A 26,568-nucleotide genomic window follows, 5' to 3' on the forward strand; every position below is an offset into this window, starting at 1 on the left:
TGATGCATCATCATCATCATCATCATCATCATCAACAACAACAAACTGTTACTCAGAGTAGGACCATTGAAATCAGTGGGTGCAAGTTAGCCATGGCCATTAATTTCAGTGTGTCTACTCGAAGGAACAGTTAGCTGACCGCAACCCTTAGAAATAAGATCTTCCATCGTCTAGATTGCGCAGAAAACCCCACGGGGGCTCAAAGCATCAGAACGGTCCCTAAAACTATTCCACATGCCAGTACATTTTAAGCATTGCAACTCAGGAAGCTGCATTATGATGTATCAGACTATTGGTCTAGCTAGCTCAGCATTGTCTACACCAGGGGTCAGCAAATTTTTTCAGCAGGGGGCCGGTCCACTGCCCTCAGACCTTGTTGGGGGGCCGGACTATATTTTGAAAAAAATATATGAATGAATTCCTATGTCCCACAAATAACCCAGAGATGCATTTTAAATAAAGGGACACATTCTACTCATGTAAAAACATGCTGATTCCTGGACCGTCCGCAGGCCAGATTGAGAAGGCAATTGGGCCGGATCTGGCCCCTGGGCCTTAGTTTGCCTAACCATGGTCTACACTAATTGGCAGCAGCTCTCCAGGGTCTCTGGCAAGGACCCTCCCTAGCCTACCCGGAGATTTTGGAGAATGAACCTGGGACTTTTTGCCATGGAGCTATGGGCCAGGTAGCACAAGCTAGCCTGACTTCTCCTCCTGAGGTTGGAGGTGGAGAGGGGATTGTCCTCACAAGGACACTGTTTGGCACAATTTGCGGAAAAAGGGGCACTGAATGCAGCAAAACAACAACAAACAACAACAACTGAGAGAGGAAAAAGTTCTGAACGTGTCTAAAATCTTATGTTATTGCCCATGCTTGGCAAAGGGGGAAGCTGCAGTAAAATATATACCGTATTGCCCCAAATATAAGCCACACTTTTTTTTTGCCAAATTCTGACTGTAAAAATTAAAAAAAAAAATAAAAAAAAATATAATTTATACCCCGCCCATCTGGCTGGGCTTCCCCAGCTACTCTGGGCGGCTTCCAACAAAATATTAAAATGCAGTAATGCATCAAACATTAAAAGCTTCCCTAAACAGGGCTGCCTTCAGACGTCTTCTAAAAGTCTGGTAGTTGTTGTTGCGGCTTGTGTTTGGAGCTGAGTGCCGGCACTGGCTTGGGGAGCGGGGCGCCAAGTGTCGGCCGCCCCCCGTTCAGGGCGCTAGTGCTGGGCGGCAGGCTGCCCTCGCAAATAAGCCTTGAATTTTAAAGGTGTGGCTTATTTGTGGGTGCGGCTTACTGTCGGGCCAATACGGTGTGTGTGTGTATTTGCAGGGGATTGTCTCAGAGCAAGGGAGTTGTTTATTTTTTGGATCCACCTCATTTTTGTGATTGTAGGTTGTTTTAAACTGTTTCTAATACTGTGTTTTAATGTTGAAACCCACCCTGGGACCTTAGGGTGAAGAGCAGGAGGAGGAAGAGGAGGAAGAAGAAGAGGAAGAAGGGGAAGAGGAGGAGGAGGAAGAAGAAGAAGAGGAAGAAGAGGAAGAGGAGGAGGAGGAAGAAGAAGAAGAGGAGGAGGAAGAGGAGGAGGAAGAAGAAGAAGAGGAAGAATAAGAAGAGGAAGAAGAAGAGGAAGAAGAGGAAGAAGAAGAGGAAGAGGAGGAGGAGGAAGAGGAGGAAGAAGAGGAAGAAGGGGAAGAGGAGGAGGAGGAGGAAGAAGAAGAAGAGGAAGAAGAGGAAGAGGAGGAGGAGGAGGAAGAAGAAGAAGAAGGGGAAGAGGAAGAAGAAGAAGAGGAAAAGGAGGAGGAAGAAGAGGAAGAAGGGGAAGAGGAGGAGGAGGAGGAAGAAGAAGAGGAAGAAGAGGAAGAGGAGGAGGAAGAAGAAGAGGAAGAAGAGGAAGAAGAGGAAGAGGAGGAGGAGGAGGAAGAAGAAGAAGAAGAAGAAGAAGAAGAAGAAGAAGAAGAAGAAGAAGAAGTTATTGCTTCCAAAATGCACTGGGCAACAATAATCAATTGCACTTGGGGAACTTTCTCTCCTGGGTGTCTTCTGGGACACGGAGGGTTCATGGGGCCATGACACGGTCCTTTGTGGGCACAATACCTCAACACTGGCCAGGTGACCATTCAAAGAGGGGGCTGGGGGCTCCCTGGCCCTCCCCACACTATGCTCCTGGGTACATCAGAGTCATGGCGGTCAGGACAAACTGGGATGGTGAATTGTGGAAAGTCGTGGTGGCTCAGCCCTGGTGAACCCCACCGAAAGACTAGTGAGCAAAGGAGAAATAAGATAGAAGCTGCAATTCCAGGCTGGGTCGGTTGCCTTTATTGGAACATGGGTATATACATAGTGACTATCTTTACATATGCAAAAAAGCGACCTATTCAAGCTTAGAGGCTCTACAGACGTCTGAGCAGCTATGCTCCCCTTGGTTCAGCACAAGGCCAAGCGCTCATCGCCAAGAGCCCTGATTGTGGCAAAGGAAACGGGGACCTATTTCCGGAGGGCGGTTGCCCTAGAATCTCGCTGAAGCGGCAAAAGAGAGCAGACAGAGCGTTTAGCACTTGAGAACCCGTTTCAAAATACCGGTCATACCAGGGGAATATTGGTCACTGGCTGTTAACAATGCAGATTTGATTTATCAGGGGCGGGGAACCTTTTTCAAGGGCTACATTTCTTTCTGGGCAAGCTTCGGGGGCTGGTGTGGGCACATGGCAGCAGTGAGGCAGGACCAGAGGCCAAAATGGGTAGAGCAACGAATGTAAATTTCAGCTTTGTTCCGTAGGCTCGTTCCAACACTCACCTCTCCTGGTCCTCCACCCAGGCCAGCAAACAGGCATTCGTAAGAGTAAAAGGAGGCCAATATTAGGTTTTTGGGGGCTGAGGTTCCCCACCCCTGGGTCCTGCATGGCTTTCCCGTAAGATTCCCGAGAACTGGAGTTTTCGCAAAGCGGTGAAGTTTCCATCTCTCCCTCGCAACAGTTCCCAGCGTTATTGGGCCATTACAATGGGCGGCCCAGTCAGTTTCAGATGCAACATGCACGCACACGTGTGGAGGGCAGGGAGCTTATATTTTTTTATTTATCTCATTTATTTATTTATTTAATTTATATACCGCCCCATACCCGGGGGTCTCAGGGCTGTTCACAATTTGCATAACCTCCTTCGGAGTTTGCATTTCTCCGAATTGTGCAGCGATGTCCTCAGCTCAGGAAAGAACCAAGAAGCACTGATTTAAAAAATGTGCATGTCAGAGGAATATATGTGTTGGGTACATTGAGACACCCTCACATACATGGCGAAAATATACGTAGCCAAATATCGGTTTGAACGCCAATTTTCATGTGAACGTTTTAAAAAAATAATCATAATGCAGAAAGGAAGGTGGAAGAGACATAGGCAATGAACACAAGTGCATCTTATGGAGCGAAAGATAGGGTGTGTATATATATATATATATATATATATATGCTTTCGTAGATTTTCACGGGTACAGGAATGCAGGTTTTGGTGTCCTCGGGTGTCTTCCCGTGTAAAAGTTGGGGTGTCTAGGCGACGTTTCGACGAGGTCTCACTCGTCATCTTCAGGCTGGTGCTTTCGGCTTCTTGTTACTGGAACAGAGCGGGATCTCAATGTTTGAGTTCCTATAAATACTGTAGAGGGGGTGTGGTGTCTAGCCTCCAATGTTCTGGGCAGAGAGGAAGTTCCCAGGCTAGTGTGCCTTTTCTTCTTTTGTTCCTTAATTACTTGAGAGATACCTTGAGTGATTTCTTGAGTGATATCCTGAGTACCACTTAGGTGGGTCATTAGGTGTGGATTAGTTGCTAAAGTCTTTGTGTCTTGACCTCTTGAACTTTGTGAAGAGTTTTCCTGAGAAGAAAAATCCATGCCAATCCATGGTGGCACCTCCGGATGCTGCACCCCCCTGCAATCCCTACACTGCAATCCCTACACAGATCTGGCTGACACAAGCCACAAAACCACAGCTCGCCCCTATACACGAAGCCAAGCCAAAGCACAACTAAGTGCAATACAGCCATCTTCTCAGGAAAACTCTTCACAAAGTTCAAGAGGTCAAGACACAAAGACTTTAGCAACTAATCCACACCTAATGACCCACCTAAGTGGTACTCAGGATATCACTCAAGAAATCACTCAAGGTATCTCTCAAGTAATTAAGGAACAAAAGAAGAAAAGGCACACTAGCCTGGGAACTTCCTCTCTGCCCAGAACATTGGAGGCTAGACACCACACCCCCTCTACAGTATTTATAGGAACTCAAACATTGAGATCCCGCTCTGTTCCAGTAACAAGAAGCCGAAAGCACCAGCCTGAAGATGACGAGTGAGACCTCGTCGAAACGTCGCCTAGACACCCCAACTTTTACACGGGAAGACACCCGAGGACACCAAAACCTGCATATATATATATATATATATATATATATATATATATATATATATTATGCCATTCACATGGTTTGGCAAAAGCCACTCTCCCCTGGGAATGCTGAGAACTGTAGCTTTGTAGGGGAAGAAGAAAAACAATCCTACCTCAAGAAACTTCAGCCCCCAGAATTCTTCCCAGGAAGGCAAGGCAAGTTAAACCAGTGCATAAAACCACCACAACATAAAATACAAACAAATGCAAATGAGTAGAAATGAGATTCTGGATAAACATCAGGAAGGACATTCTGACGATAAGAGCTGTGGAATGGATGACCACAAAATGTGCTGGGCTCCCCTTCACTAGAAGTTTTAAAACTGGGACTTTAGTTGAGATTTCTGCATTGCATGGGGTTGGTCTAGATCAGGGGTCTGCAACCTGCGGCTCCGGAGCCGCATGTGGCTCTTTTACACCTTTGCTGCGGCTCCGGGGCGGATACTAGCGAGGGGAGGAGGCGCATTGTGCGCCCCAACACTCCCCACTGTGGTGGGCGCTGTACTGGCTGTGACATCGCATGGGGGCCGTGCGTGCGTTAGTCACACACCGTCCCGACGTCACCTGCCCGCCCGCCCGCCCGCTACATTGTAAGCTGGTCACTGCATTGAAAGGGGGCATGTACGCTGGTCACTGTTTTGAAGGGGAGTGAAGAACACACACACAAAAAAAGGTAACTTGTTAATTTAACGTTTATTTCTATGAGGAGGAGTAATTCTGAGGGGTCAAACAAAGAAATAATAATAAAAAGTGACAAAAAAGTTATTTTTATAATGATGAGTTTTGCGGCTCCCAGGTTTTTTTTCCTTCGGAAATGGGTCCAAGTGGCTCTTTTTGTCTTAAAGGTTGCAGACCCCTGGTCTAGATGGTAAAGGTAAAGGACCCCTGGACGGTTAAGTCCAGTCAAAGGTGACTATGGGGTTGCGGCGCACATCTCGCTTTCAGGCCAAGGGAGCCGGCATTTGCCCACAGATAGCTTTCTGGGTCATATGGCCAGCAGGACTAAACCGCTTTTGGTGCACGGAGGACTGTGACAAGTGCCAGAGTGCATGGAAATGCTATTTACCTTGCCGCCGGAGCGGTACCTATTTATCTACTTGCACTGGCATGCTTTGGAACTGCTAGGCTGGCAGGAGCCGGGGACAGAGCAACGGGAGTTCGCTTGGTTGTGGGGATTCAAACCGCCAACCTTCTAATCAGCAAGCCCAAGAAGCTCAGTGGTTTAGACCACAGCCAACTCTACAATTCTATGATCCTATGAAGCGGTGTGGTTTAGACATCACCTTGCCGACAAAGGTCCCTATAGTTAAAGCTATGGTTTTCCCAGTAGTGATGTATGGAAGTGAGAGCTGGACCATAACGAAGGCTGGTTGCCGAAGAATTGATGCTTTTGAATTATGGTGCTGGAGGAGACTCTTGAGAGTCCCATGGGCTGCAAGAAGATCAAACCTCTCCATTCTGAAGGAAATCAGCCCTGAGTGCTCACTGGAAGGACAGATCCTGAAGCTGAGGCTCCACTACTTTGGCCACCTCATGAGAAGAGAAGACTTCCTGGAAAAGACCCTGATGTTGGAAAAGATGGAGGGCACAAGGAGAAGGGGACGACAGAGGACGAGTGTTCTCGAAGCTACCAGCGTGAGTTTGACCAAAGTGCGGGAGGCAGTGGAAGACAGGAGTGCCTGGCGTGCTATGGTCCAGGGGGTCATGAAGAGTCGGACACGACTAAACGACTAAACAACAAGAATGTGAAGGGGTGAGCTCCCGTTGCTTGGTCCCTGCTCCTGCCAACATAGCAGTTCGAAAGCATGTCAAAGTGCAAGTAGATAAATAGGTACCTCTCCGGTGGGAAGGTAAACGGCGTTTCCATGCGCTGCTCTGGTTCACCAGAAGTGGCTTAGTCATGCTGGCCACATGACCCGGAAGCTGTACGCCGGCTCCCTCAGCCAGTAAAGTGAGATGAGCGCCACAACCCCAGAGTCGGTCACGAATGGACCTAACTGTCAGGGTCCCTTTACCTTTACCTATGCTTTTTAATGAGTCTGGTAGAATCTACTTTCCTATTGTTAAACCTTAGAATCAGGCATATATAGGAACATGTTCTAAGCATTTGAATCCCGTGAAGTCATCTCATTCATGCAATGACTCCCGCAGGCCTCAATCTCTGCAGATTGGGGGGGGGGGACGACACTATCTGATGGACCAGGGACCACCTGGCTGAATGTTGACCCCCTGCTTTATTTTGGGTTGGAGAGAGTGCCTAGTAGTTGTTACAGGCTATATGGTTGCTGGGTGGGGAGGCAGAAAATACAAAATTGACAGAGGAGGAAACAAGGAGGTGGGGATGGATGGAGATTGGGGCCAGTGTCTGCTTATATGAGGTTTTACATGCATCATCAATGGAATGAGGATGTTGCGAGTCCCACATTCATGGCTAAGCATGCACAGGATTGCATATGTTGCTCAGGGTTTAAATGGAAGGAATTCAGTCTCTACAGAGCACAGCAAACTCTGCAAGTCTGATGCTCAGCTATTTTGCTAACTAGGCACAGGACTGCACGAAAGGATAGGTCTTCAGTACCAAAAGGTTTTTGAACTGAAAAGCATGTCTCTAACAAGAGATGACTAATCTCAGGTTCAGCGTTCCTCAACAGGCATCTCCTATCCCAGGCATAATGCTCTAGCAAGTGTTTGCCACTCTGGTGCCCTCCAGATGTTTTGAATGACAGTTCCCATCAGCCTCAGCAAGCAGAGGCATGCACCAGATTGACAAAGGATGCTTTAGGCCCTGCACCACGCACATTGATTTGAAAGGCAGAGCTGCAAATTGGAGAGAGAATCCCATCTTTGCTGATCAGGACCTCTCTGACCATGGTGCAGATCTGTCAGTTAAGTTACTGGCCAGCTGTTTGTACTTCCTGAATGTTTAGCCACGATAGTTTCTTTTAAAAAGTACCCCAAACTTTTAACAATTCACCGTTTTCAAAAATTGCATTTTGACCGCGCAGCCTTACACACAACTGCTGAGAGGTCCTATTGCAGCCTAAAATGCACATTTAAATGCAATATATATTTGGAGATCTTGAAGATTAATGGGAAAAGATGGAATGGAACAGACTTTTGGGTGAACACATGCAAAAATAACATGGAGCTGAAACAGATTTGCCCATCCCTAACTATGAGGTTTTTTGTTTTTTGTCTTAAGTCATGGATAATAATCCATGAAGTTTATTGAGCAGCAATAGTTTTTCTAAGTTGGAGCTGTCCAGAGATTTGGTCTCTGTCTGGCTTCCATCCATAATCTCCTCCCCTTATACTGCCTTGTCCTACGTGGGGTTTCAAGGCTTTCTGATATAGACCTCACCCGTTTCATCTTCCAGAATCTCTTCAATCCGGCTTCTCTGTAAAGCAAAGCAAAGGAAACAGTGTGTAGATGGTCTCGGTTCGCCTAGTTTATTAACAACGTAACAGCAGCAATCCCGTGACCATTTCAGTTGAAGCAGTCACCGGTTAAGAAATTATCTCAAGTCCACCCTGCGGATTGTGAGCTGAATTTGTAATGGAAAAGATTCTCCAGGTTTGTTTTGATGCCTTGTGAATGGCAGCACGCAAGACTTCACATCTGCACATGTATTAGGTCTTGGAAGACAAATAAATTTGGTAACTGTTTTTAAGATACAGTGGTACCTTAGTTCTCAAAAGCCTTGGTTCTCAAACGCCGAAAACCTGGAAGTAGTGTTCTGGTTTTCGAATGTTTTTCGGAAGCCAAATGTCCGATGCGATGTCGGGTATTGTTTTCAGGGCACCTGCACCAATCAGAAGCTGCGCCTTGGTTTTCGAACATTTTGGAAGTCAAACGGACTTCCGGAATGGATTAAGTTTGCTCTTTTGTTTTTGCTATTTATTTTGCGTTTTTGTTTTTGAGGACTTTTCGGTTAATTTGTTTTTATGACTGTGTGGATAATAATTTTTCTCATCTACAATACTGTCTCATTTATTTTATAGCACAGTACATTGATTATTGCTTTCATTTTATGGATCAATGGTCTCGTTAGAAAGAAATTCATGTTAAATTGCTGCTTTAGGGATTGTTTTTAAAAGTCTGGAAAGGATTAATCCGTTTTGCATTACTCTCTATGGGAAAGGGTGCCTTGGTTTTGGAATGGACTTCCGGAACGGATAAATGGATAAAGATTGAGAACCAAGGTACCACTGTGCTCAGTAAAGTTTGCGAAGAAGAAGAGGAGGAGGAGGAGGATTGGGCAAATTATATATATATATATATATATATATATATATATATGCTTTCGTAGATTTTCACGGGTACAGGAATGCAGGTTTTGGTGTCCTCGGGTGTCTTCCCGTGTAAAAGTTGGGGTGTCTAGGCGACGTTTCGACGAGGTCTCACTCGTCATCTTCAGGCTGGTGCTTTCGGCTTCTTGTTACTGGAACAGAGCGGGATCTCAATGTTTGAGTTCCTATAAATACTGTAGAGGGGGTGTGGTGTCTAGCCTCCAATGTTCTGGGCAGAGAGGAAGTTCCCAGGCTAGTGTGCCTTTTCTTCTTTTGTTCCTTAATTACTTGAGAGATACCTTGAGTGATTTCTTGAGTGATATCCTGAGTACCACTTAGGTGGGTCATTAGGTGTGGATTAGTTGCTAAAGTCTTTGTGTCTTGACCTCTTGAACTTTGTGAAGAGTTTTCCTGAGAAGATGGCTGTATTGCACTTAGTTGTGCTTTGGCTTGGCTTCGTGTATAGGGGCGAGCTGTGGTTTTGTGGCTTGTGTCAGCCAGATCTGTGTAGGGATTGCAGGGGGGTGCAGCATCCGGAGGTGCCACCATGGATTGGCTACTGGATGGTGTCAGTAATTCATCTGTGGAGAGGGTCTGGGTTTGGGTCTGGTGTGGTTGATTGGTGTTGGCGTTCTATGTGCCTCTGGATCTGGTGTCAGTTTTTGTGGAGAGGGCTAATTTCCAGATGTCTGGCAAGCGGGATGTGTCGTCACGCTTGTTCATGTTGTGAGGGTGTTTCTCTATCTCGATGGCTTCCATGATTATTCTCTTGTGGTGATGTTCCGTGTTAAAGAGCAATTTGGAATCTGCAAAATTAATTTCGTGTCCTGTTTCTTTCATGTGTTGGAAAAGAGAGGAAGTTTTTTCTTCTTTTTTGACGGCATTCTTGTGTTCTGCGATACGTGCATTTATTCGTCTGTTTGTTTGTCCAATGTACGTGGCTGGGCAGACTTTGCAGGGTATTTCATAGATCCCTTGGTTTTCCAACTGGATTTTATCCTTGGGGTTTCTGAGGATATTGGCTATGCAGGTTTTGGTGTCCTCGGGTGTCTTCCCGTGTAAAAGTTGGGGTGTCTAGGCGACGTTTCGACGAGGTCTCACTCGTCATCTTCAGGCTGGTGCTTTCGGCTTCTTGTTACTGGAACAGAGCGGGATCTCAATGTTTGAGTTCCTATAAATACTGTAGAGGGGGTGTGGTGTCTAGCCTCCAATGTTCTGGGCAGAGAGGAAGTTCCCAGGCTAGTGTGCCTTTTCTTCTTTTGTTCCTTAATTACTTGAGAGATACCTTGAGTGATTTCTTGAGTGATATCCTGAGTACCACTTAGGTGGGTCATTAGGTGTGGATTAGTTGCTAAAGTCTTTGTGTCTTGACCTCTTGAACTTTGTGAAGAGTTTTCCTGAGAAGATGGCTGTATTGCACTTTTGCACCAACCAAAAAATAGCCAATATCCTCAGAAACCCCAAGGATAAAATCCAGTTGGAAAACCAAGGGATCTATGAAATACCCTGCAAAGTCTGCCCAGCCACGTACATTGGACAAACAAACAGACGAATAAATGCACGTATCGCAGAACACAAGAATGCCGTCAAAAAAGAAGAAAAAACTTCCTCTCTTTTCCAACACATGAAAGAAACAGGACACGAAATTAATTTTGCAGATTCCAAATTGCTCTTTAACACGGAACATCACCACAAGAGAATAATCATGGAAGCCATCGAGATAGAGAAACACCCTCACAACATGAACAAGCGTGACGACACATCCCGCTTGCCAGACATCTGGAAATTAGCCCTCCCCACAAAAACTGACACCAGATCCAGAGGCACACAGAACGCCAACACCAATCAACCACACCAGACCCAAACCCAGACCCTCTCCACAGATGAATTACTGACACCATCCAGTAGCCAATCCATGGTGGCACCTCCGGATGCTGCACCCCCCTGCAATCCCTACACAGATCTGGCTGACACAAGCCACAAAACCACAGCTCGCCCCTATACACGAAGCCAAGCCAAAGCACAACTAAGTGCAATACAGCCATCTTCTCAGGAAAACTCTTCACAAAGTTCAAGAGGTCAAGACACAAAGACTTTAGCAACTAATCCACACCTAATGACCCACCTAAGTGGTACTCAGGATATCACTCAAGAAATCACTCAAGGTATCTCTCAAGTAATTAAGGAACAAAAGAAGAAAAGGCACACTAGCCTGGGAACTTCCTCTCTGCCCAGAACATTGGAGGCTAGACACCACACCCCCTCTACAGTATTTATAGGAACTCAAACATTGAGATCCCGCTCTGTTCCAGTAACAAGAAGCCGAAAGCACCAGCCTGAAGATGACGAGTGAGACCTCGTCGAAACGTCGCCTAGACACCCCAACTTTTACACGGGAAGACACCCGAGGACACCAAAACCTGCATTCCTGTACCCGTGAAAATCTACGAAAGCATATATATATATATATACACACACACACATACATACATTTTATTAGTTTTTTTATCATATCATTTCCAAAAATCATATAACATAACTTCTTATCTTATACAGTATTTTAGACTTCCACCAACACCTCTGATGATTTTTTATTCTTTATCACTTATTCTGCATTTCTTAATTTCTTTATTACTCTTAATTATCATTAACTAATAACTCTCCTCATAGTCTTTCTTGCAATATTTCAAATAGTCCTCCTTACAAAACTTATTGCAGTCCTACTAGCATAATCTGTTCCTTACAATTACTTTTCAAATAGTTCATATATTTACTCCAGTCTTCTAAGAATCTCTGGTCTCACAGGTTTTGAACCCTTCCTGTTAATTTATCTAATTCTGCATAGTCCATCAGTTTCATCCGCCATTCTTCTTTCGTCAGTAATTCTTCTTGCTTCCATTTTTGTGCCAATAGTATTCTTGCTGCCGTCATTGCGTATAAAAACAACTTACAATCCTGTCTATTAATATCATCTCCTACAATGACAAGTAAAAATGCTTCTGGTTTCTTAATAAATGTATATTTTAACATCTTTTTCATCTCATTATATATCGTTTCCCAGAAGTTTTTCACTTTTTTACATTCCCACTACATGTGACAAAAAGTTCCTTCCTTTTCTTTACATTTCCAGGATTGGGCAAATCCATGGAGGAGAAGGCTATTTATTAGATGCGGTGGTTCTGCCTCCACAGTTGAAGGCAGGAATCTTTCTGAATAAGAGTTGCTGGGATCCATGGGATTGAGGAGAGGGCTCTTGTGTTCAGGTCCTGCTTGCTGGTTTGTCACAGGCATCTAGTAAACCATTGTGAAAATAGGTTACTGGTCTGACCCAGTTGGCTCCCCTAACTATCAATGGATCCAGCCACAGTGAGCTAGCTGAATGCTTTTAAAGAACCACTGAAGATGATGACCATCACTTCGTCTTCCCAGGAAACGGTCCACCATATGAATCAGGGGCACCATTTAGGGGCTTCCACGAGTGGTCTAGGACCCCCCAAAAAAAATTAAAGGAGGGGGCCGGGCCTCCTCGATATTCTGCGGCGACATGTGCACGCTGTCTGCGGAGGGAACTGCGCAGGCCCACATTTCTAAGCGACCTTTCTTGATGGGCCCCCCTTTCAGAACTGGAAAATGGAGAGATATGTCAGTGGGAAGGAACTATTTGCCAGACAGTTTGTGCATTCAACATACCTGGACTGTGTTCATGCAGTCTGCTAGTTTTCTAAGGTTCTTCCTGGGTGGGAGGAAGACCTCGAGCCTCACAGCACCTTTAGCGTTCCTCTGGAAGGAGATCAGGAAGTTGATCTCTTGTGCCTGGAGTTGAAAGAGAATGAAATGAATGAAGGACTGAAGCTGCTTTGGACTGAACCAGACCTTTGGTCCAGTGCTGGCTACTCTGAATGGCAGCCCTCTCTCCCAGTCCTGAGACCTGAGTGCCAAACGGTGGTACTCCTAATTCAAAGTATACACACACACACACACATATATATATATATACACAAAGTATATATCAAATGTGGTGACAGTAATAATAATACAACAAAACAACACCACCACAAACTGGCTTATAAGTATAAAACCAAATTTACTAGAATAATAGCTAGAATAGAAATAGACTTGTAACCATTTAAACAACAAACATACTAAGGTGCCATGTGCAAGACAAAGCCTGGAGATACTGTAAACATGGAGTGGATAAATGTACAACTCTATCTTAACAGGTTAAAGGTAAAGGGACCCCTGACCATTAGGTCCAGTTGTGACCGACTCTGGGGTTGTGGCACTCATATCGCTTTATTGGCCGAGGGAGCCAGCGTACAGCTTCCGGGTCATGTGGCCAGCATGACTAAGCCTCTTCTGGTGAACCAGAGCAGCGCATGGAAATGCCGTTTACCTTCCCGCCGAAGCGGAACCTATTTATCTACTTTGATGTGCTTTCGAACTGCTAGGTGGGCAGGAGCAGGGACCGAGCAACGGGAGCTCAACCCATCGCGGGGATTCGAACCACCGACCTTCTGATCGGCAAACCCTAGGCTCTGTGGTTTAACCCACAGCGCCACCCGTCCCATCTTAACAAGTTACATGTGCAGTAAACATTATACAGACTGGATAAATGAACCGTTCAACAAGTAGCATAAGTCCAATCACAGAACGGCAGCCCTGTGCCACCACAATGGCAAGGGTAGCACACTGAAGAATATGAAAAGGTTTTTCGAAGCTGTTTTTCAAAGATTGAACTGGATGAGATGTTCTTCAGTGAGTCTTGAGTTGGAAACACAAAGCCATAGGACTGGATTAATCACGGGAAGGCAAATCAAAGCCACCACCCTGGTGGGAATAACGCAAGTGGGCAAAAGGAGACCTGTTCTCCGGATATATTACAGGTTTCGCTACACGCTTCATCAGTCCGAAAAGCCAATCATACAAAACGGTTTGCTCAGGATAAAGAAAGTATTCACAGGCACAACGCCCATCAGCACACCTGTTCTGCCTGGGGCCGATGCAAGTTGCAGTCCAGAACATCTGGAGGGCGCCTGGTTGGGGAAAGCTGCTTCCCATTCATGCTTGGCAACCACACGTAAGTTTAAAAAATAGTAGTAGGTTCAGGGTGGAGGGTTTTCATCAGGACCACAGTGTATGGGGATCCTTGCCCTCCCTTACTGTGATTCCAGCAAAATCCCACCTGCACTGCAATTAGCCTTTGGAAACAGAGAAAGTTCCCATTGCTACCAATGGGAGCTTTCCCTCAAAAGCTAACTGTAGTGCTGCTGCTGGTGGAGGAATTCAGAATTGGGAGAGGAAAGGGTGAAGATTAACTCGCCCTGCAAAGCATCTTTCTTTTCTTTCTTTCTTTCTTTCTTTCTTTCTTTCTTTCTTTCTTTCTTTCTTCCTTTCTTCCTTTCTTCCTTTCTTCCTTCCTTCCTTCCTTCCTTCCTTCTTTCCTTCTTTCCTTCTTTCCTTTGCACTTAATTTATTTCTTATTAATGTTGCAATACGTATATGAAATCTTTACATACTGATACTGTCAGGGAACTGCCATCGGAGCCAGAGGCGGAGGGGAGGCTCCAGAGAGATGCCGGAGAGGGTCCCAGCAGGGAGAGAGGCAGCCCATCTGCTGGGGAAGGAAATCAGCGTAACACCAGGGGTGAAGGGGGGCAGATGGGGGAACCGGAGAGGAGGCTCCAGGACTCTTCACCGGAGACCAGTGGGGAGAGCACGGGTCCTCCACTGCCCACACCCTCCCTGCGCAGAAAACTTCCGCGCAGGGAGAGTAGGAGGAGACTTGGCGTCAAAGAACTTCTTTGCTGGAAGAAGTTCAAGAAACGCTCACTGATGGATTCTGCCAGCGATTGAGACAGCCACGGGTGAAAGGCTGTCCGGACAGAAAGGGTTCAACCAGGCAACCTAGCCAGGAGTGGTGGCAACTTACGCACGAGCAACCCCCTTAGAACCATTACAGATACATATACGTTATATTTGTAAATTCACATTTTCACATTTCATTAAGTACCAACATTTATCCATTTCTTTTTTCTTGCCCTGTGTCTTCCCTCCACCCGTGCGTGACTTCCTTGTTATTATTTTGTAACTTTATTATTGAGATTGTAATTTTGTATCTTAATAATTAAACATTCATTCTTATTTATCTTAACTTTGTGAAATCAGTCTATACATAACAATACATTCTTGTTGGAGCATCTTTTGGTCATGTATTCTTCTACACATTTCCATTCCTGTTTGAGATTTTGATTGGATTGCATTCTAATTGTTGCCGTCATTTTTGCTAATTCAATCATTTCAAAAAAAAATATTTTGCCAATCTTTCAATGTTGGTATTTCTTCTGATTTCCAATTTTTTTTGCAATCAATAACCTTGCAGCAGCTGTTGCATATAAAAAGATTCTCTTCATGTCTTTTGGGATGTCATTTGTAATAATTCCTAAAAGGAATGTTTCCGGCATCTTACCTATTGTTGTTTTAAACATATTTTCAGTTCCTCATGTATATTTCCCCCAAATTTCTTAATTTTATCACATCCCCACCATACATGTTATAAGGATCCCTCTGATACTTTACATCTCCAACACAGATTTGATGTTAGTTTATAATTTTTAGCCAGTTTTACAGGGGTTAAGTAATAGAATGCATATTGCAATGCGATTTACATGAATATATGCCCTTTGCTGACACACTCTTTCGATGGAGGACAGCATTGCAAAATTTGGAGAAGTGCGCATTCCGAAGGATGGCTGTGTTTTTTTGTGCTCCTGTTGCTACAGAAAGTGCAAATGAGCTTTCTCTTTAAATGCAAATTTCTCCTCCGCCCCTTGTCACAGCTAACTTGAACCCAAACTGATTTCATTGGGCTCCAGTGTCCCAAACACTCCTCTGTCGAGGCCTCAGCCCTGTCACATCCATTTGCCTAAATCTAACCATCACCCCCAGGCATAATCCCTGAAAAGCCACTGGGTTTGCTTGGGAGATGCATCTCTGTGTACATATTGCGCTGCTTGTTGCCAAGTTTTTGGGAGTCTGCAAAGGGCGGGTCGTTGTTTATTGCCAGTTAAAGACCCCCAAGAGAGACGCTTTGTTTCACCGGCCAGAATAGCCCCAGCCTTGGAAGGACAGAAAAGGCTTTGTTTTGACAGTAGCAGCAGCAGCGGCGGCTGCAAAGTCCTGTTCCAAGATGCTAACTATAGCATATTTTATGGCAAGAGCTGTAAATATCAAGCCCAGCGTTACAGCAGGGGCCAAGTTATGACATCATGTTGTTTGGGATTATAGAGCGAACGAGCAAGAGAGAGAAAATACCTTCCATGGGGGCGGTCTGGTCTAAAATAAGCAACTTTTCCAGAACTAGCTTTCTCACGGGGATTACACAGGGAAAGTTGGAGGGGCTTGATACTATGTTGGCAGGTTATTCCAATCGGTCTCGATGGAGCTTTCCCAGGGTTTGCATTTAGGAATGGCATGCAGTAACACTTCCCAACCCCTAAAAAACTAAATCTGTGCAGGGACCAGGAATTCTGGGCTGTTTCTGCCACACCCCCTTGCTGTCTCTGGCTACGTCCCCATGAAAGGTGCTTCCTGATTATTTTAAAATACAGAAGGGCACCAGGCAAGGGTGCCCACTTTCACCTTTGCTATTCATTTTGGTTTTGGAAATATTAAATCAAGAAATCAGATTGGATCAAGAAATAAATGGAATATCCCTAGGAGAGAAAATATATAAAATAAGGGCATTTGCGGATGATTTAGTTTTAATGGTGGAAAATCCAAAGGAAAGCATAGCAAAGGCTCTAGAAAAAATGGAAAACTTTGGATGGGTATCAGGTTTTGCTTTGAATAAAGAAAAAACGAAACTAATGGTAAAAAATATGGGAGATCAAGAGAAAAAGGAACTGGTAGAACAATTTGGACTACAAATTGTAAAAAAAGTGAAATATTTAGGCATACAAATAACAATGAAAAATATAAATTTGTTTGAAGATAATTATAAAAAAATTTGGGAAGAAACAAAAAGAGAAATGGAAACTTGGACAAGACTGAAATTAACACTCTGGGGTAGAATTTCGGCTATTAAAATGAATATCTTACCAAAACTTCTGTTCCTTTTTCAAATGATTCCCATAATAGGTAAAGATGATTGTTTTAAGAAATGGAAAATGGACTTAACAAAATTTATATGGCAAGGCAAAAAGCCACGGATTAAATATAAATTATTAACTGACATAAAAGAGCGGGGAGGTTTTGGACTCCCAGACCTGAGACTATATTACGATGCAGCATGCTTTACTTGGATCAAGGATTGGATCAAATTGGATAACAGCGACATTTTGGATTTGGAGGGATGGAACAACAGATATGGTTGGCATGCCTATCTAATTTATAACAAAGTGGCAGTCCATAAAGAATTTCTAAGCCATGTAATTAGAAATGCATTATACAAGGTCTGGGTGAGACATAGAAGGTTGTTAGAACCAAAAACTCCATGGTGGGTCTCACCGCTAGAAGTAATATCAGTTAAAAAGAAAAATACTACAGGAAGAATGGCAACTTACCAGCAGCTCCTAAAGGAAGAACAGGGCCAATTAAAACTAAGACCATATGACGAGGTGACCCAATACTGTACCACATGGCTTCAATATCACCAAATTGCACAAATATTTAACCAGGATAAAGTAATAGGATTTGAAAAAGAAGAATCAAAATTACAAAAAGTATTATTACAAAACTCAAAAAAATATATATCCAGAATGTATAATTTATTATTAGAATGGGAATTAAAGGATGAAGAAATAAAAGAAGTTATGATCAAATGGGCATGTGATATAGGATATGTAATTCGGCTGGATCAATGGGAGAAATTATGGAAATATGACATCAAATTCACGGCATGTTATACAATAAGAGAAAATTTTATGAAAATGGTGTACCAATGGTACATAACTCCAGTAAAATTGGCAAAAATTTACAAATTAAAATCGAATACCTGTTGGAGATGTAAAAAAGAAATAGGAACAATGTTCCACATGTGGTGGGAATGCCGACCCATTAAACAATTCTGGAATGAAATCTATGAAGAACTCAAAAGGATGTTTAAAATATCTTTTAGTAAAAAACCGGAGGCATTCCTTTTAGGTTTAATTACAAATGATATCCCCGAAAATCAAAGGAAAATATTCCTTTATGCAACAACAGCTGCCAGGATGCTTATAGCTAAAAACTGGAAAAGCAGAAAAATTCCATCAGTGAAAGATAGGCAAATTAAATTTTGTGAATACATAAATCTGGCAAGACTGACAGCTTACATAAGGGGACAATCGGACCAGAAACTATTAAAAGAATGGGGTTGTGCTAAAGAGTATATGAAAAAACATTGTTCTGGAGTCAGTATATTGGTATGTAATGAGTGATGCTTTACAGGGTTAAAGAACAAGAAAAATGATGTAAAAAAGCATAAAGATGGAAGTAATCTAATTAGACACAACAATACAGTAAGAGTAAATATCTTTGGAGGTCTTAGAACAAAGGAAGGAAGTCAATTTATGTTTATGTATGTTATGATATGGTTTTGCTTTGTAGATGTGTGTTTTTTCGTTTTTGTGTATTCAATGTTTGTAATTTTTGTTACGATTTTGCATTGAAAATAAAAGCTAAAAAAGAAAAAAAAAAGAAAAAAAAGAAAGGTGCTTCCATTTCCCAACCTCTTTGCGGCTCTCAGGATGAAGTAGATGCCCCTATAGTGAGATGAAAATGAGTGTTGGAGGCTAGAGCCCACAGGGCAAGCAGGATCAGCCAAAGGTATTTTCTTGCTGGAAGCAGAATGGTAAACATTCTCACCCTGCTGAAGTCAGGGTGCACAGTATTCTATGATACTACGTGCTGATTTAGCATAGTGGCTAGAGTGTTGGACTAGGACCTGGGTAAAAGGTAAAGGGACCCCTGAACTTTAGGACCAGTAGTGGCCGACTCTGGGGTTGTGGCGCTCATCTCGCTTTACTGGCTGAGGGAGCCGGCATACAGCTTCCGAGTCATGTGGCCAACATGACTAAGCCGCTTCTAGCGAAACAGAGCACCGCATGGAAATGCCATTTACCTTCCCGCCGGGGTGGTACCTATTTATCTACATGCACTTTGATGTGCTTTTGAACTGCTAGGTTGGCAGGAGCAGGGACCGAGCAACGGGAGCTCACCCCGTCGCAGGGATTCGAACCGCCGACCTTCTGATTGGCAAGTCCTAGGCTCTGTGGTTTAACCCACAGCGCCACCCGCGTCCCCTCAGGACCTGGGATACTGAAGTTCAAATCCCCGCTCAGCCATGAAGCTCATTAGGTGACCTTGGGCCAGTCGCTCACACTCAATCTGTCAGGTGTGCGTGCAGGAGCCAGGCCCTGTGACCAATAGGACTTTGCATGACTGGGACCTTCCTAAGTTTGTTCTGAAGAAGCAAGGCGTGGTCTCACAGGTGAGGCCGATTGGTAACTCACAGCACCTGGTGGCAAGAGCTGGGAAGGGATATAAGGTCAGCATTTCCCTTTGGCTCTTTGCTACAGCAACACACTTCCTGCCTTTCTGCGTTTGTCTTCTTGCTTCCTGATCCTTGAACCTAGGCTTCTTGACTCCTTGCTTCTTGATCTCGGACCCCTGACTTTGTGACCCCTTGCTTCTTGATCCTCGGACCCCTGACTTTGTGACTCCTTGCTTCTTGATCCTCGGACCCCTGACTTCGTGACTCCTTGCTCCTTGATCCTTGGACCCCTGACTTCGTGACTCCTTGCTTCTTGATCCTCGGACCCCTGACTTCGTGACTCCTTGCTTCCTGACCCTTGGACCCCTGACTTCTTGACTCCTGGCTCTCTGACCCTTGGACTCTTGGCTTCCTGACTCCTGGCTTCTGAACCCCCGTTCCTGCTCCCACCACACCATCTTGCCCCCGCTCCTGACGTCCCCTGCCGGGACTTTGATTGCCCATGAACCGGACTGTGACACAATCTAAGCTACCCCATAGGGCTGAGAGAATGGAGAAATATGGTTTCCAGCTCTCCTCCTCATCTAGCCCATCCCTGCCATCGCTCCCCCCTCCCCAAACCCCATACAAACTCACTCTCAGATTCTGGTACTGGAGCCTCGTGTTCCGGAGCCGGTTCCGAGCCTCGGTGGCCTTTAGGACCCCAATGAGGTTTTTCTGTTCCGCCACCTTTTCCTCTTCCGGCACCAAATTCCTGTCCTTCATGAGGACGGCAGCCAGCATCTCTTTCACCTTGGGCTGACTGGGGTCAGCGAAGGCCAAGTAGCGTGCCATCTGCGCCAGAGTCATCTTGTTCGTTTCGCTGGCGCTCGAACGCTTCTGGTGTCGCACGGTGAACTTATTTCTCTGGAGCGCTCCGCCTTTGGACATCTTTGCTTATCTCGCCAACTTAGATTGGATTGATTCTTGGCAGGAGGGCTATGGAAGAGAGGAAAACCAAACAGCTTCACCATGGGAATAATAATACATTTTTTTTATACCCCGCCCTCTCTGGCCAGAGCCGGGCTCAGGGTGGCTAACACCAGTAAAATTACAGTAAAATTATAATAGGAAAAAAACAACCCAATTTAAAATACAGGTTAAAATGCAATTTAAAATGCAGCCTCATTTTAAAAGTAGCCCATAGATCAAAACCATAAGGGGAGGGAAAACATAAGGGCCAGACTGAGTCCAAACCAAAGGCCCGACAGAACAGCTCTGTCTTGCAGGCCCTGCGGAAAGATGTCAAGTCCCGCAGGGCCCTAGTCTCTTGTGACAGTGTTCCACCAAGTCGGGGCCAGTACTGAAAAGGCCCTGGCCTTAGTTGCGACCAATCTAACCACCTTGCGACCTGGGACCTCCAAAGTGTTGTCATTTGTGGATCTTAAGGTCCTCTGCGGGGCACACCAGGAGAGGCGGCCCTGTAGGTACAAGTGTTCTAGGCCTCATAGGGCTTTAAAGGTCAAAACCAGCACCTTAAACCTGACCCTGTACTCCAGTGGGAGCCAGTGCAGTTGGTAAAGCACTGGATGAATGTGATCCCATGGCAATGACCCTGTAAGGAGCCTCGCTGCGGCATTCTGCACCCGCTGGAGTTTCTGGGTCAGCTTCAAGGGTGTAGAGCGAGTTACAATAACACAAGGCTATTTAAAACGCTGAAATAACACTTGAAATGCATTATGCTTCCCAACTCTGTACATCAGGGGTGTCTAATGCCCAGTTCAAGGGCCTGACAAGGCCCCCTCACTATTTCCCCCTGCTCACTTTTGCTTCCCAATTTTGAGTTCCCTACCCCTGAGATAACAGCAGAAAGATGGATGCCTAGGGCTGCCTGCTTTTCATTGGGCCCTGCAGCTGCCAGCAGTTGATGCCTTTCAAGGCGTGGAAGTAAACAGTATCCCCTGCTAACAATTTCAGATCAAGCTGAACAGCAAAAAAAGAGGCTTGAGGATCTGGCTGAAAAGCTGGCCATCCTAAAACCACGCCGTGCGTGTTTGTGTTCCACAAGAGATATACGAAGGGAAGAGAAGAGAAAAGGAAATAGAAAGATGTGTCAAAAGAGGAAAACGCTCCCCATCGCCAGGGTCTCCTGAACCTGCTAGCAAGAAATTACACAGCATGTTTCAGATAAGAAGGAGGAAGTGGTTTCATGGGTGATACCAGAGCCTTTTAACTAGAATTTCAACCACAAGCTAGAAGCGGACAACTCCTCAGTGCCAAGTCAGCGCCTGTGGCGTTTTCTGCCTGGCTTCTGACGAACCACGTCTCGTCCAGCAAGCATCTTTTGGGCTGGAAGATGTAATGGCTTACAACCAGAACTTGCAGATGGACACAGGCATAGATTTGCTACAAGGGGGTGTTGCTCTTACAAAACCCTGTCCAAGAACGGAAACATTTTTTAAAAAAAGCATTGCTGGAACATTTGGATGGGAGAAGCCAGCCATGGAGAACCTCTTGTGCAGATCACAGAATTAGAAGGTCCAGAATGTGATTCTGTCTGCTCCATGCAGGTTCTTGCATGGGCCAGGTAACCACCAGGCTCTGAGACCTGCGTTGCCCATCAGCTACATGACACCTGGTTGAGTCATTTGGGTTCCCCATGCTGATGCTCCCCACATGCCCCATGGCACATTTCTGCCAGCCGCTTGGAGGGGCACCATTGGCAAAGGCAACCTTAGCTTCCAGTGCTTACTCCCCAAAGGAAATAAATCCTGTTATCTTGTTGTGTTAAATGCATCATCCTACCTGCCACTTATGGGACGCGGGTGGCGCTGTGGGTTAATCCACAGAGCCTAGGACTTGCTGATAAGAAGGTCAGCGGTTCGAATCCCCACGACGGGGTGAGCTCCTGTTGCTCGGTCCCTGCTCCTGCCCACCTAGCAGTTCGAAAGCACATCAAAGTGCAAGTAGATAAATAGGTACTGCTCCAGCGGGAAGGTAAACGGCATTTCCGTGCACTGCTCTGGTTCGCCAGAAGCGGCTTAGTCATGCTGGCCACATGACCCAGAAGCTGTACACCGGCTCCCTCGGCCAATAAAGCGAGATGAGTGCTGCAACCCCAGAGTCGGTCATGACTGGACCTAATGGTCAGGGGTCCCTTTACCTTTACCTGCCACTTGTGCAGCGCTTTCCTTAAGCACCACCTTGCTCATTAATCCTCACCCCAGCTCTGGAAGGTAGTCCTTTACTACATTTAAGGCTGGGCAAATATTGCTATTAAACACTCACACACCCCTTTGTAATGACACTTACCTTTGGGGAAAGTCAATGGTGAGTGTGTTGTTGTTTTTTTTAAAAGCCACTTCCTTGAGAACAAAACCTCAGTCTCAGAGGGTCTTTAGATACAATGCAAGACAATAGTTTCCCTGTTGGTCAAAAAGAGAAAAGTGCCAGGTCATGCTTTGCTTTCCAGAGTGCATCATGGGAAAGTGGACAGGACAGGACAAGACAGGTTACCTGTGACCTTGATGGTGAATTTCCTAGTTGTGGTTGGTGTCAGCTATTGGCGAGGTCCAGCACTAGCCCCCAGGAGCTCCCACCAGCCTGACCCAGTGTCAAGAGCTGGAATCAAGCTCAGGTCAGCAATAAAAATACCAGTGTCTCAAAGAAACTAAAGCGGCGCGGGTCTAGTGATCCCTGCTCAGCGCTTGAGGGCCCCAGTCCTGCCACTCACCACCTGGCCTAGGGCGGGGCCTGATAGGCTCTATAAAGTGCTACTGCCACTGCTGTCGCTGGGCAGAGAGGGCTCCGTTTTGTTTTGTTTTGTAAATTGCTGGGGGTTTTTTAACCTATGTTATTTTAAACGGTGATAATAATGCTGTATTCTTAGTTTTAGATTTTGATTTATGTGGAAATTGTTTCCCATTTGGTTGTGTATTTTTTTGATGTGGTTTATTTATTGTTTGTGCCTTTGTAATTATGCAAATCTTGTCATGCTGTAAGCCGCCTTGAGCGTTGTTTTTTTAACTGTGGAAAGGTGGCATACAAATAAAAAATGATGATGATGATCCAGGCAACTCGTCCCAGTAGGTCTTGGTCTAGCAAGGCAGTTGTGAGTGTTAGGATATAGTTCCATTCCACCTTAAAAGGAACAGGCATGACTGTTGTGTGTCACATGCCTGTTTACTTCCAGCACAGGCTTGCTGGGAACTTCCGTTTGTATATTGCTTTTGCTATTGCTGTTTTGCTTGGGCACAAAGGGAAGCAGGCATGTTTCTCCACTGTCCTGCTGCTGAATAAATGCTGTAAATATGCTTACACATGTCTCTGTCCGCTACTTCTGCTGCAAAGAGTTTTTTCTCTGCTGGCTTGCGTGCTTAAGCCTCTGAAGGCTTCTGAGGCTTGAGTCGCAGTTTTGATGCTGTTCTGGGGGCCTGCCAGACGCCCCAGTCTCTTGGCAGCATCCCAACAGCGAGGGCTGAAGGTCCCTGCATCCCACCACTTTCTAAGGCTCTTCCTCTTCCGGGCTTTCCCCAAGCAATCTCAGACTGCACCTACACACAACTAATCTCTGCTCTGCTCTTTTCATTTCTCTGCATGTCCTAGGAGACCAGTGGGGAAGGGAGCTGGTCGTAACAGGGGATGACAATGACACCCTGGCTTCTTCAGCAGCCAGCCCCTCTCTCTCCTGGCCCCATCCCTCTCCAACCTCTGCTTCAGCCTTGAAGTTTGAACTGCCATCTGCCACAACCTCCTCCTGCTCACGAAGACCTGTGGCCTCTTCAGCTTCCGATGCCTCCTCCCTGAAGTCTTCTCCCACTTGCCATCCTTCCACCACCAACCCCCTGGTTCTGAACCTTCTTCCCTTGGGGATTCCCCAGCTGGTGCCTCTAATCACTCATCTATCTTCAGCCAGTCTATGACACCCAGCTGCGACACCTCTCTGCACCTCTCTGTCAGCCCCTCGGACATTCATTTTATGAGCGGGTGAGTGGCAGGGCTATTTTTCAATGGGAGCAAAGCTCAGCTCCCATACTTGGTGGCTGCCAGCCTTTACTACTACTACTACTACTACTACTACTACTACTACTACTACTTTATTTATTTATTTATTTATTTATTTATACCCCGCCCACCTGGCTGGGCTTCCCCAGCCACTCTGGGCGGCTTCCAAAAAAATATTAAAATACTGTAATGCATCAAACATTAAAAGCTTCCCTAAACAGGGCTGCCTTCAGATGTCTTCTAAATGTCAGGTAGTTGTTTATCTCTTTGACATTTGGTGGGAGGGCGTCCCACAGGGAGGGCGCCACTACCGAGAAGGCCCTCTGCCTGGTTCCCTGTAACTTGGCTTTTCGCAGTGAGGGAACCGCCGGAAGGCCCTCGGTGCTGGACCTCAGTGTCCGGGTAGAATTCAATGCTCCAGCCTATATAGTCCTATGAAATCTATAAAACTCAGCCTCATAGACCTTATGGATTTAAAGGTTGGGGCATTGCATTTTGCTTAAATTAAGATGGCGGGCAGCTGCCATGGATAGGAGCTGACTTTGTCTCCCATTCAGATGAAGCAATGACATTTGCCCACCATTAAAATCCCATTGGGAAGCCTTGGAGGATGAGTGGCAGGTGTAGTGTTGTGGTTATAGGGTGGGACTAGGACCTTGGAGACCAGGGTTTGAATCCAAGAAACTGGCCATTACCTGTATGTCACTGCCAAGCAGTGCTTGAGCCAAAATAATAAGCCAGTGAAGAGGCCCAAACTACACACACAACATACTCTCAGTTAAACTCCATAATTGCTCTATTATTGCTCCATTGGTGCTAGAGGAGACTCTTGAGAGTCCCATGGACTGCAAGAAGATGAGACCTATCCATTCTTAAGGAAATCAGCCCTGAGTGCTCACTGGAAGGACAGATCCTGAAACTGAGGCTCCAAGACTTTGGCCACCTCATGAGAAGGGAAGACTCCCTGGAAAAGACCCTGATGTTGGGAAAGATGGAGGGCACAAGGAGAAGGGGACGACAGAGGATGAGATGGCTGGACAGTGTTCTCGAAGCTACCAGCGTGAGTTTGACCAAACTGCGGGAGGCAGTGGAAGACAGAAGTGCCTGGCGTGCTATGGTCCAGAGGGTCACGAAGAGTCGGACACGACTAAACGACTAAACAACAACAAATTGCCCCAACATCCCCATATTCTTTGCATCCCAACATTCTCTCTCTCATATATATACATAGTATCATTTTTTGTTTTGCAATTTAAACATCCTTAAGATATCAATGACTTGCCTTCTTCTCTTTCCATGGTTCATTTTGCATACCATAAATCACTGCATATTTTACATAAACTAAACCATTCTGTATTCCATTGTTGCATCCATCAAAACTTATTTACACTGTTGAATTTATCTTAATGCTGCCAATGTTTCCAAGTGTACACAATTTCCCCCCATATATTCAATAAACGTTTTCCAATCTTCTCTAAACGTATGTTCTTCTTGTTCCCTTATTCTGTATGTTAATTAACATATTCTATATGTTAATTGTGCAGTCTGCAAGCTGTGCATATTCTTTCAGCTTAAGTTGCCATTCTTCTTTGGTTGGGACCTCACTCGTTTTCCATTTTTGGGCTAACGAAACACGGGCCGCAGTGGTGGCATACATAAATAACCTGTTTTGACACCTGGGTATTTCCGTCTGAATTATCCCCAACCAAAAGGATGGGCAAATCTGTCCCATTTTGCTTTCTCTCAGTTTCTCATTTTTCCACTCTTAAGATCTGTTCTCCCCATGTGTGATTTTTTAAAAAAGTCCCTTGAAAAGTCGCTTGAAAATTGATCAGAGTTTTCTCCTGCTACACATGGCACACCATTCTACCCAATATACATATTTCTGCAAAGCAATCTCCCCTAATATGTTATATTTTTTTCACTAATATATTCATTTTAAGGCACACTTTACCCTGGACAGTATATATGCACACATCATTTGGCCTTGCAAAAATCAGAGGAACACGGATTTTAAAGGAAAGCTGGGTCTTAGTTTGCATAGTTTTGGTCAGTGAGAATGTAGACAGATTTGCCTTTAAAATGAAAACTGTGTCAAAATTCTTCCCCTTCCCGTGCAGAGGCAAATACATCCACGAGGGACAGGAGTGGGGTGGTGATATAGGGGTGAAACAGAAGGTCCCAGGCTCCCCCTTACCCTAAACCCCCCACTTTTCAGTTTCTCCCACTCCGTGACTCTTCTCTCACCTGCCAAGTCAACATCCTCTCCTGCGGCTCTCAGGGCCTTGTACTGGTCTGTCCTTTTGGTCCAGGCCTCCAGTGTACAAACGTCTCCATGGTAACCTAGTTGCCAGGCAACTCAGACAATGGCAAGGAGGCTCCCAG

The 26,568-nt window shown here is 45.3% G+C and overlaps 1 protein-coding gene across 2 annotated transcripts; it reads right to left on the bottom strand.

The window, feature by feature from the left end:
• Positions 1-2,307: 2,307 nt before the first annotated feature.
• LKAAEAR1 (LKAAEAR motif containing 1) lies at positions 2,308-26,568 on the bottom strand. Of its 2 annotated transcripts, XM_083744796.1 has the most exons (6): positions 26,431-26,568; positions 22,492-22,604; positions 19,837-20,178; positions 12,420-12,542; positions 7,801-7,837; positions 2,308-2,524 (listed from the first exon to the last, which is right to left on the bottom strand). In XM_083744796.1, exons 3-6 carry the CDS (start codon positions 20,128-20,130, stop codon positions 2,514-2,516), a joined length of 465 nt encoding a protein of 154 aa, XP_083600922.1. In that variant the 5' UTR covers positions 20,131-20,178; positions 22,492-22,604; positions 26,431-26,568; the 3' UTR covers positions 2,308-2,513. The 2 variants fall into 2 exon arrangements, with proteins under 2 accessions (XP_083600922.1, XP_083600921.1); XM_083744795.1 differs by lacking the exon at positions 2,308-2,524 and having other exon boundaries at positions 7,618-7,837.

The sequence above is a fragment of the Podarcis gaigeae genome, assembly GCF_964106915.1.
Source record: "Podarcis gaigeae genome assembly, chromosome: 6".
Classification (NCBI taxonomy): domain Eukaryota; kingdom Metazoa; phylum Chordata; class Lepidosauria; order Squamata; family Lacertidae; genus Podarcis; species Podarcis gaigeae.

Bases quoted from the DNA above. Each gene is read 5' to 3' on its own strand.
- LKAAEAR1 (XM_083744795.1), bottom strand. From the start codon at position 20,130: ATGTCCAAAGGCGGAGCGCTCCAGAGAAATAAGTTCACCGTGCGACAC. The intron at 12,543-19,836 runs GTGAGTTTGTAT...TTTCAACTCCAG, and splicing joins TCCAGTACCAGAATCTGAGA to GCACAAGAGATCAACTTCCT. The intron at 7,838-12,419 runs GTATGTTGAATG...TTTGCTTTACAG, and splicing joins ACTGCATGAACACAGTCCAG to AGAAGCCGGATTGAAGAGAT.